General features: G+C 43.0%; 1 protein-coding gene across 1 annotated transcript; it reads left to right on the top strand.

Annotated features, from left to right (window-relative positions):
* The first annotated feature begins 2,673 nt into the window (after positions 1-2,673).
* kcnv2a (potassium channel, subfamily V, member 2a) lies at positions 2,674-10,546 on the top strand. The gene is made up of 2 exons (XM_007892614.2): positions 2,674-3,993; positions 9,229-10,546. Exons 1-2 carry the CDS (start codon positions 2,674-2,676, stop codon positions 9,502-9,504), a joined length of 1,596 nt encoding a protein of 531 aa, XP_007890805.1. The 3' UTR covers positions 9,505-10,546.
* Positions 10,547-11,811: the final 1,265 nt, after the last annotated feature.

Raw genomic sequence — 11,811 nt, forward strand, 5'->3', positions numbered from 1 at the left:
ATGGTGATAATCTATGGTCTGACCCCAAGCCCCCCAATAATAATAATCCTTGCATTTGATATAGTGCTTTTCATGTCTTCTAGATGTCTCAAAGTGCTTCACAGAATATACTGTAAAGTGTATTGACTGTATATGTGTGGGCAAAACACAGCAGCCAATTGTGCACAGCAGTGTCCCACAAAGTCATGGATTGAAGTGACCAATTTATTTTTTTTGTTTTTCTTGAGGGATTATTATCAGACATGTGGAGGAAGGAAACTTGCCCAAGGTTTTGCCCTGCCAGGAATCGAACCCAGGTCTCTCCCTTGCAATCATTCTAAAACAAATACAGGAAGACAAATACAATAGAGTAGGTCAATAATTGAATGTTTTAGAATGGGAGTGTGGATGGGAGATGGACTAATCAGAGATGTGGGTGGTCACTGGCCTTGGAGGTAGGGGGGGGGTTGGTGCTCTGACCAACTAGAGGCTGTGTTGCAGCAGACCTTGGTGTGTGGATTAGGGTTGAATAACGCACAATGCTATCAATGACAAGCCATGTGGTATTAGCTGGTTAGTCCAGCAGGACCCCAATGCACACTCTAGGGTCACCAACCTGTGCCTAATTCCAGAATTTAGTAAGCAGGATGTATCCCTCCTGGGTGAGAGGGAAGAGGTAGTGGTGGGAGCGAGTGATGGTACAGAGGTGTGGGAAAGCCAAGTGAGTGAGAACCTGAACATGGGCTTAATGGTTAACTGAGGATCGAAGGTTTGTAGGCAAACATGGTGGCCAATTTGCATATTTCAGTACAGCTGGGCATGCATAAATAAGTACAGTAAACTCCTGATAACTCAACCCTGGCTTAACTTGTCACCATCACTCAAAACCATTGTGCTATTAATATCCTGGCTGCATTTATTTATGTATTTATACTTATGTTGCTCTGGATAATTTGTTGCTGAGCCCTTTTCCCTTGAGTAATTAGTTAACAAATTTATTATATAATAATCCTTGCACTCTATTTTGAGCCTCATCTTCCTGGAAACATCTCAAAGAGCTTCACAGGATTTACTATAAGGTGTGTATGAGCTGTGTATTTTGTAGGCAAATGCAACAACCAATTTGCACACAGCAATGTCCCAAAACAGCCATGAAATAAAAATGTGCCATGCAGACCTCACATCTCAGTGAATATTTCTCCATTTGTTTCAATCGCTGATCCTCCCATCCCCTGAGGTTAGGTCATGTGTTTTCCAACTAGCTGTTAAAGACTGTTTGACAATGGGGTCACTATCACCATAGCAATTCAGCTAAAATCAAGCAGTGCCCAACACTCAGTTCCACCCCAGATAAAGTGGAAGTCACTCAGCCAGGCAGGTGAAAACATGCAGAGGAACTATGATCTATCTGGGGATTGTTCTCAATATATGTGCAATGTGACAAAACAATTCAATTATTTTTCTCTCCTAAGAAAATGCAGAGGTGTTGGGAATGGGCACGACAACAAGAAAGGTTCAAACTCTGAAGTTAGCCACTTACCTTCCTAGCTGCAGACTAGGTCAACATAATACTATTCTCCTGCTTAATAGTATTATGTTGACCTAGTTTCAAGATCGAGTTTCTCAAAGGGAGTCACTGCAGAGAAACCCCATTCTAAAAATAGATGGGTGGGGGAGAAGGTATCACATTATGTTTTGCCCACAAAATATACATTCAATTCACTTTGTAATATATTCAGTGAAGCACTTTGAGACAGCTCAACAATGTGATAAAGTGCTATATCAAATGCAAGGATTATTATTACATCCTGTGGGGATGGAGCAAAGCACACTGTAAAACTGGGGAGAGGCAGAGAGCAAAAAGGAGCTAAATAAAACAAAGGGGTTAGAGACTTAAAGAAAATAAAAGTGATAGAAAAGGAGGCAAGTGACAGACGGGAATCAGAAAAAAAAGATAAAACCAAGCAGGTGATAAAAATGTAAATGCATGATTGAAAACAGTTCAAGAACAAGACAGAGAAAGGGAGAAATCCGAGTAAATGAGGGAAAATGGACAGAGAAAGGGGAAAAGAGATGAATAGAAACAGGGAGAAATGCAGTAAAAGAGGTGAATTGGAACAAAAAAGGAGAGAAAATTAGTAAAAAGAAATGAACAGGAGAAATAAAGAAAAAGATGGAGAGGAGAGAGAGAAACAAAATGTTTTGGGAAAAGGGAACGCAGTACTCACATTCCTGACATTGAGTTAATACTGTGTTAATGGCAAGGAGTGAAATTGTGCTCATGTTATACTGTATAGCCAGTGAGAACTCTGTTCTCAGCCCCCAGACTGACAATATCCTCTCACCCAGCCCTGGGCACAAGCAATAATAAAGACTGAGTGCAAATTGGAGATGTTAGGCAGTGGCTGCCAGGGAAAGCAGCCGAAACGGGATAAATATTTTAAATCTTTGCTTAAGCTCCCAGATCCTCTCTGTCAGCACATCAAATGGGATAAGCAGTGCTGAGAGTCCACACTGCTGCTCCACCGAGCAAACTTTCCACTCACTCACATAGACACTCACTCAGAAATTCAATCAGTCAGTCATTCACTCTCTCAATCACTCAGTCAATCAGTCACTCACTGACTCTCGACAGTCACCACCCAACCTGGGGAGCAAGTTAGAAGCAAAGGGGAGCTGTGAGGGAGAGAAAAAATGTTGCAACTCAAACGAAGGCGCCAGAGCCTTTTTGCCAACTGCAAACTCGGCGAGAGCACGAGTGAGGCTCGCAGGTCCTCGACTGACCGCCTCCTGCCGCTGGCCAAGAAGTGCTCGGTGAAGCAGTGGAGCTCCCTGCAGGATCTGGGCTCTGCCATCTATGAGATCAAGTACGATGACGAATCTGAGTCAGACGAGGAGCTTCCAACCTTGCCGCAATTCAAGCCCTCCTCGCCCATCAAGAATTACATCCTCAACATCAACGTGGGGGGCACCAACTTCCAGATCACCTACCGGGCAGCAGCCCGCTTCCCCAAGACCAGGATTGGCCGGCTGGCCACCTACACCGACCCCTCCAGGAAGCTAGATCTGTGCGATGACTACAGCGTGCTGAACAATGAGTATTTCTTCGATCGCGACCCCGAGGTCTTCCGGCACATTTTCAGCTTCTATAGGACGGGTGTGCTGTGGATCAAGGACGAGCTTTGCCCCAGGAATTTCCTGGAGGAGATTCACTACTGGGGCGTGAGGATCAAGAACAGCAACCGGTGCTGTAGGATCTCTTTCGAGGAAAGGCAGGACGAGCTGAACGAACAGCTGAAGTTGCAGCGGGAGCTAAAGGCAGAGATCGAGGTGGAGGAGGATGAGGAGCACTTCAGGGACATGATCTATGGCTACCAAAGGAGGATCATCTGGAACCTGATGGAGAAACCCTTCTCCTCGGTCACGGCCAAGATGATGGCAGTGGCTTCCAGCAGCTTCGTGCTAGTCTCCATTGTGGGCATGGCTATGAACACAGTGGAGGAGATGCAATACACAAGTGCAGCTGGTCAACTCAGCGGCCATACCTACATGGAGCATCTGGAGACCCTGTGCATCATTTTCTTCACCCTCGAGTACCTTCTGAGAATCTTGTGCACGCCTGACATCCGGCAGTTCACCAGAAGCGTCCTGAACACCGTTGACCTCATCGCTATCTTCCCCTTCTACCTGCAGTTGATCCTGGAGTGCTTCCTGGACGAGAACCACAAGGGCCTTGACCAGGACATCGAGACAGTGGTCAAAGTAGGCAAAATGGGCCAAGTGCTCAGGATCATGAGGTTGATGAGGATCTTTCGGATCTTAAAGCTTGCCCGACACTCCACAGGGCTCAGGGCGTTCGGCTTTACATTGAAGCAATGCTACCAGCAGGTTGGCTGCCTCTTCCTCTTCATCGCCATGGGAATATTCTCCTTCTCTGCTCTGGTCTTCTCCGTAGAGCACGACGTTCCCGGGACCAATTTTACAAGCATACCCCATTCCTGGTGGTGGGCTGCTGTGAGTACCAACTTGTGTGGTCCTGTAGCATGTTGGTTGGAGCACTCGCCTCGCAAGCGAAAGCACGCAGGTTTTATTCCCAGGCAGGGCAAAACTTTAGACAAGTTTTGTTACTCCACATGCCTTTGTTTCCCTAGTAGTAAGTAGGAACTTGGTTGTTAGTCAATTGGCGGATCGCTTTCTGGGCGCAATAATCCCTTTATAAAAAAAAATGTAGCCCACTCAATCCATGTCTGTTGGTAGGACACTGCTGTGTGCAATTGGCTGCCACTTTTCACCCACAAAACAGTCAATTCACTTCACAATATATCTGTGAAGCGCTTTGAGATGTCACAACGACCGGTACTATTATCAAATGCAAGGATTATTATTGTTAATATTATTTCCAACTGTGAAATACTTCGGAATAATAAACATTGAGTGTAAATTTTGACAATTATACTTTAGGGAAGACATCAGTTCTATGGAACACCATGCTCATTGTCAGCATAAATCATTCTTAAATCAGGGTTAATAATAATAATAAATAATAATCGTTGCATTTGGTGTAGTGCCAGATCACATCATTGAGACATCTCAAAGCACTTTCCAGGATATACTGTAAAGTAGATTGACTGTATTTTGTGGGTGCTGAGTAAAGCTATCTGTCCTCTACCTAAAATGTGTTTTAACTCCAGAAAGGTACGCTTAATTGCACCAAATATGATTGAATGTTCCTCTGTTCCACTCCAGCCATTCTTAAGGCTCCTCAGAGCGAAATTGACATTGTAGAGATAATGTGTCCCCAATTATGAGACATTGTGTCTTGTCAGCACACCCAGGAACTGTATTGAAGTTCACGGATTTAACCTTAGTGGTAGTAGTGAAAACTTTAGCCTGAAGACCTTCCTCTTCGACCGTGCTTACAGTCACCTCCACTACTCCCCAGCTCAGAGACATGCTCCGTCACTGTCAAGCGCTCTGGGACTACCCTGTGTGAGGGGTTGTTGTTATCGTGAGAGGCGACAGTTATTGTCACTGGGTGTGTTAAAAGTGGAGAATAATAATGTCACATAAATCTCTATTCTCCCTACGCGAGGAAACAAATAAGATCTATGATTAGGCATAAGTATCGGATACACTTACTTCCATAATCCTCAATGTTTTATTTATCAATTGCTATTTTCAATATTTTTCTTCATATTTAGTGCTCATTAGTCATTGGAGTTCAAAAGCTGGGCACTGAAATACTCATGATGCAGATTAAGTGCTAAAATATTTATTGAGATACATAAAGTTGTTGTCCAGGTTCGGTATCTTGGAGCACCCAATGAATTAGTTTAAGTTTGGGTTTTAAACTAGCAAATGTGGGCAGGGTTAACCCAGTCAAGGAGCTGCCACAACCAAGGATCCTGAGGGAGCAGACAGTCTAATGAAATGCAGTGTTCATGACACAGCGCGAGTGGGGTTTGATATAACAGACAAGAAGGAAACAGATATGGAAGAAGATACAGTCAGTAACATAGTAACCATTTCAGGCTGGAGTAGGTAATTGGTACATCTTGTCGACCCAACCAATAATGATAACAATCCTTCCATTTGATATAGTGCCTTATCACATTGTTGAGACGTCTCAAAGGGTTTCACAGGATATATTGTAAAGTGAATTGACTGTGTATTTTGTGGGCGAAAGTGGCAGCCAATTGCACACAGCAGTGTCCCACAAACATTTGTGGATTGAGTGTATGAACATACTGCAATCAATAATTCAATATTCCTATTTCTAAATCTCATAATCCCAAATCCTCTTAACTGACAGAAATGGTCTACTTCCTTTTTAAAACGCTTTATACAGTAGTTACTTTTCATCATCTCTGCTGGTCGTTTGTTCCACATGCCTATCAGGTTTTACTTATTAAGAAAAAACTTTATTTTCTATTCTTTTTTGCTGTCCTTACTTTTGACAGTGTGATTCCTTTTTTTCCCCCTTAATGTACCTAAATGATGTTTGGCACTTCTTTAATATTTTAGTTCCTCTGCATGTTTCTGTTTGTGCCTTGTTCTTTAGTCTTCGTGTTTTTTTTACACTTGTCCAGTTTATTTATTTCCTGTATGTGTCTATTCACACTTATTTTCCTTGTGGAGTCCTGTAGCATATTAGTTAGAGAACTCGCCTCGCAAGCGAAGGTTTGATTCCAGGATAGGGTGAAACCTTAGGCAATTTTCCTTACGTCACATGCATCTGTTTACCTAGCAGTAAGTAAGAAACCGGTTGTTAGTCGATTGGCAGATCACTTTTCCAGGGGTAATAATCCCTCGGGAAAAAAAAAATTGATTACTCAATCCACGACTGTTTATGGGACATTGCTGTGTGCCCACAAAATAGAAAGTCACTACACTTTACAGTTCACTTTATGTGAAGCGGTCTGGGACGCTACCCCATGTGAAGGGCGTTTTGTAAATACAAGTTGTTGTTGTTGTATATTCTATGAGACTTCTTAATGACTTGATGAGGTGCTATATCAAATGCAAGGATTATTATAATTAATGTAAAATGCAGCTCCCAACAGCCTTCAACTGGACAGATCCATAGTGTTTGCTCTTCAGCTGCTCAGTGTCTGAACATATTGCAGCCACTGTGTTTCCTTCTTCTGAAACTCACAACCAAAATTCCTCCACCTTGGTAATTTCAAAGCTATCCTTCAAACCCCACATTCGTGCTGAGACCCGTTCCGCCTTTTTCCACCTGTGCAACATTGCCTGCCTCCACCGCTGCCTCTCACCGCATACCGACGAGAACCTGATCCATGCTTTCATTACATCCCGGCTTGACTACGCCAACTGCCTGCTTACTTGACTTCCCAACTCTTCCCTCCACAAGCTGCAGATCATTCAGAACTCGGCAGCTCGTGTCCTCTCCCGCACCAGGCTCCGGGAACCTATCAACCCCATCCTTGCCTGGCTTCACTGGCTCCCCATCCCTCAGAATATTGAGTTTGAAACTCTTGTTCTCACCTTCAAAGCCCTTCCCGGTCTTGCTTCTCCCTACCTCTCCAACCTCCTAACCTCATATCAGCCTGTGCATTCCCTCTGCTCAGCAGACACCGACCTGCTTCAGGTCCCCCACAGTTCCCACCCCACTACTGGCGGTCAGACATTCAGCATCTCTGCTCCCACACTCTGGAACTCTATTCCGCAATCCTTCTTCCTCACCCCCTATCTTGCCTCTTTCAAGTCCCGTCTAAAGACTGTGCCTTCGACCACCCTCTCACCCCCACCACCCTGCCCTCCACCCCTCCTAACCCCCAACTCCCAGTTCGGGTCCAAAAAACCCTGATTGTCCAGCTCCCTGGGATGTCTTTCCGGCGTGAAGAGCGCTATACAAGTGTAATTTGTTGTTGTTCTTCTCTCCCTACTTTCAAAGCTCTTTTCTAAAATCCTATCTTTTTGACCATGCTTTTATTAATAATAATAATAATCCTGGCATTTGAACCCAACCGGGCTCCTACTTAATGCTTACTTTCCTACTTAATGTTAACAGAGGAGTGTGGAGTAAGGAAACTTTCCCAACGTTTCGCCCTGCTGGGAATTGAACCCAGGTCTTTCGGTTGCATTAACAATCAATTATTATTTGAAAACTCACGAACATCAGCCCCATATCCCAACTGCTTGAATTTGAACCATCTCTGAAGTATCCTGTAGTAGAAGAAACACTACCTTCAATTAGATTCCTTATTGTCCCTTTTTGTAGCATTGAATATACCAAACCATTCAATGTGACCACTGGGCTTTATCTTTACCATTAGTAGGTTGTATTTTACTTTTCAGTCCTTTCCATCAGTCACCAGGCTATGATAGCCATCACAGACACAACAATAACAAATTACAGTTGTATAATGGGAGGATATCCCAAAGTGCTGGAATAGTCAAGGATGTACGCCCAAGCTGGAAGTTGGGATCAGGAGGGATGGAGGGCAGGGAGAGTAGAGGCACAAGGTTGACCGAAGGCACGGTCAAAGAGGAAGGTCTTGAAAGGGACTGTGGGATGGAGTTTCAAAGCGTGGGGACAGAAAGGCTGAAGGCCCAACCGCTGATGGTACGGCAGGCAGGGTGGAGGAACGTGGAGTAAACCAGAGTCCGCTGAGCGGAGAGATCAGTAGGGCCAGTATGGGGTTAGCAGGTCACAGAGGTAGTGGGGAGCAAGGTTGTGGAGGGTTTTGAAAGCAAGGACAAGGATTTTGAACTTGCTTCTCTGTGTGACGGGAAGCCAGTGGAGTTGGACTAGGATGGGGGTGATAGGGTCACGGAGCCTGGTGCGGGAGATGACGCGGGCAGCAGAATTCTGAATAATCTGCAATTTGGAGGAAGATTTGGGAAGACTGACAAGCAGAGAGTTAGCGTAATCTAACCTGGATTGCCAATGGGCCAATAGACTCCTGCTGTAATGTAAACTTTCCAAGCTTCTATTTACATAATTTCCTATGTCACTGTAAGTCCAATTTCACTGATGGATTCTATTCTTTCCTTCATCGCTCAGTTCTGCCTTTCTCCATCAATTGGTTCCATGTCTTGTCACCTTGTTTCTGCTCCCAGTCAAACCCATAGTACCAAAGAAATGTACAACAAGCCTGGAGGTCATATGACTTGCTTTTTTTTGTGTTGACATTTGCTTCTTCAAGAGGGCAACCATCCTAATTCCAGTTCCCTATTCTATCCCTGAATCATATAATACCCTCCTCCTGGATTTACTTAGTTGTGTTTTGGCTTTACCTCAGAAATCTCCAATTATTACCCTATATTTTCCATCTCTATATCTGTGGCCACCTAGCAGATGCTATCATAAAGCCATGCTCGTAACCCTTCTACACCCATTGGAAGGAAATGACAATTCCTTACTCTGTGTTGTATGGCAGGAATACTTGTTAAAAACAACAAAATTACATTTACGTATATATACACCCTTCAAGTCGGAAGGACGTCCCAAAGTCATTGTCCCAAAACGCCTATGTGCATGAATAATAATAATAATCCTTGCATTTGATATAGCGCCTTAATCACATCATTGAGACATCTCAAAGCGCTTCATAGAGTACACTGTAAAGTGAATTGACTGTGTTTTGTGGATGAAATGCAGCAGCCAATTATGCACAGCAATGTCCCACAAAGAGTCATTGATTGAGTGACCATAATTTAATTTTTTTGCATGAACATATTTTTAAAGAGTACCATCTGAGTGAGGATTTTCTTTGATTGCAGGTCAGCATCTCCACAGTAGGCTACGGAGATGTGTATCCAGAAACTTTCCTGGGAAGGTTTTTCGCATTTGGCTGCATTGCTTTTGGGATCATCTTAAACGGCATGCCAATCTCCATCCTGTACAATAAATTCTCAGACTACTACACAAAGCTCAAAAGCAACGAATACACAACAAAACAGCAGCAGAGAGGCCAGATTAACTTTTCAGATAGAGCAATGAGGAAGATAGCTGAATGCTGTGGAGGGGTCCCTCATCACCTCCTGCCAAGAGAGTAGTAAATTCCCCTGGGAAAGACGGTGAAAGTGGTGTGTGCTTTTCACTGTCAAGAGATACGACAGGGATCTTGATAAAACCTTCCATCAGCACAATTCAAGGAAAAGATCAAGACGATATCCTCAATATTGTGTCTTGAAAGGGAAGGAAATAAAGAGAAGAGAATAAAGAGAAGTCTTCTGAATAGTTTCCGAGCTTATAGGTCTTAGATTTTTTTGGATATTAGCCTGAGGGACAGCCCAGATACAATACATAAATACAATACAAATTTACATTTATACAGCGCCTTCCACGTCGGGAGGATGTCTCAAGGGGCTTGGCAGTCCTATCTTGACACCTGAACTGGGGACATGAAGCAGGTTGGTGCCCACCGAGCGAAGGGATTGGCTGGGTTGGTAAGATTTGAGGAGGTATTAGAGATAAGATGGGCAAGACCATGGAGGGATTTTGGAAGGATTTGAAAGTGAGGACGAGGATCTTGACTTCAATGTATTGGATAGAGCTGCAGCTTACGCAATAAGCTGCTTGTTTGAGTCCCAGTCCGAGATCGAAAGGTGAGGTCTTTAATTATTCAATGCCCCTGATGGTTGTGACAGTACTGTTTTTTTGCACACTTACCATGGATAAGTTTAAACATGCTGTAGTCCAAAATGTATCTATTTTCTCAAAGTGTACTAAGCTGTACTGAGATTTCTGCTTGAATGAATTATGGCAGTCTCCATTAATGAATTCCTACCACCTTGAGGTTTTTTTTTGCCTGATTTTGATTCTGCAGCATCTAGAAATTCTGACAGTCACATACCTTTGCCAGTTCGACTTTCTCAAAAGTTAAAAATGTTTTTTAAAAAAAAGCTAGCTTAGTTGGTAGCACTGGGTCAGCAGGGTGTGGGTTCAATCTCCACAAGAAGCTTTGAGCACCTCTGCTGATGCTCCAGTGTTGTGCTCCATTCTTGGAGGTGTTCTGTACAGTCCCTTGAATGTCTTTCTCCTGTTGAAGTCCTGTAGTTTAGCCTATTGATTAGCGCACTCGCCTCGCAAGTGAAAGGACCCGGGTTTGATTCTCGGGCAAGGTGAAACTTTAGGCATGTTTTGTTACTCCACATGTCTCTTTTTACCTAGCAATAAGTGGAAACACTGTTGTTTGTTGATTGGCGGATTGCTTTCCGGGAGTAATGATCACTCAAAAAACAATTGAGTCACTCAATCCACAATTGTTTGTGGGATACTGCTGTGTGCAATTGGCTGCTACGTTTCCCCCACAAAATACACAGTCAATTCAATTTACAGTATATTCTGTAAAACTCTTTGAGACATTTTAATTACATGATGCAGCGCTATATCAAATGCAAGGAATATTATTATTTTGACATTGAGAAGCCAAGATTTTCAAATGGCCTTTGGTAAAGTGCTGAATGGGAAGTTAGTTTCCAAGCAAGTATCAAGTGGGTTGAAGGGCCTTCTTCCTCTGGTAGTGTGAGAGTTTAATTAACTTGTTTGCAATTTGAGTGAGAGAGGCATAGTGATGGCATCTATTAATTTAGATAAGTTCATTTAAATTCCTTGATACTGCCAAGATCAATAATTTACCTGGGCTGCTTTCTTCACGCTTTTAAGAGTTCTGATAAGGCGCTACATCAAATACACGGATAATTATTATTCTTATTATTGAACGGGATGCCTGCTGAAGTGAATGATCCCACTGCACTATTTTGAAAAGTGGCAGGTGTTCTGGGTAACAATCCTCCAGATTAATTGGATATTCACTTCATGGCTGTTTGTGGGCCCCCTATGTTGGAGCATACAACTGCTCAGTTGGTTTTCATTGCACCTGATAACAATTACCTGTGAAACACTTACGATGTTATGGTAAAAAGTATGTTTTTTTTCACCTCACATCTAAATACTAAAAGTTGAGATAATTTCCCCAGTGACAAACATTCTTGAGAATGTTGGCAGAACATAAAGTATTTATTTTGACTATTTTTATCATCTTATCCTCAGGCTGAGTGATGGATACAGTGTCTGTTTCACAGCCAAATCAGTAATTGTGTCACTGCAGAGGGACTGGGATTGATCCAGATTGGATGTGTTGGCATTGAAGGGTGGATTCAGTACAATTATGATGGATATTGGAGGAAGTCAATGTAAAATTGTGCAACTCAAGGAACTTTTTAATTAAAATCTGAAGCAATTTAATGTAACTGGGTCAGTGCTGTACCTTGAGTATAATTTTTTTAAAAAAATGAAATAAATGATTCTGTATTATAATCGAGTGAAGTACACGTGACTTGCTGCCATAAAACGGTTGG

This window comes from Callorhinchus milii, unplaced genomic scaffold, assembly GCF_018977255.1.
Source record: "Callorhinchus milii isolate IMCB2004 unplaced genomic scaffold, IMCB_Cmil_1.0 Scaffold1, whole genome shotgun sequence".
Lineage (NCBI taxonomy): Eukaryota > Metazoa > Chordata > Chondrichthyes > Chimaeriformes > Callorhinchidae > Callorhinchus > Callorhinchus milii.

What these genes read in the sequence shown, in the direction of transcription:
- kcnv2a (XM_007892614.2), top strand. Translation starts at nt 2,674, where the DNA reads ATGTTGCAACTCAAACGAAGGCGCCAGAGCCTTTTTGCCAACTGCAAA. An exon ending in ATTCCTGGTGGTGGGCTGCT is followed by an intron (nt 3,994 to 9,228) that starts GTGAGTACCAAC and finishes CTTTGATTGCAG; the next exon opens with GTCAGCATCTCCACAGTAGG.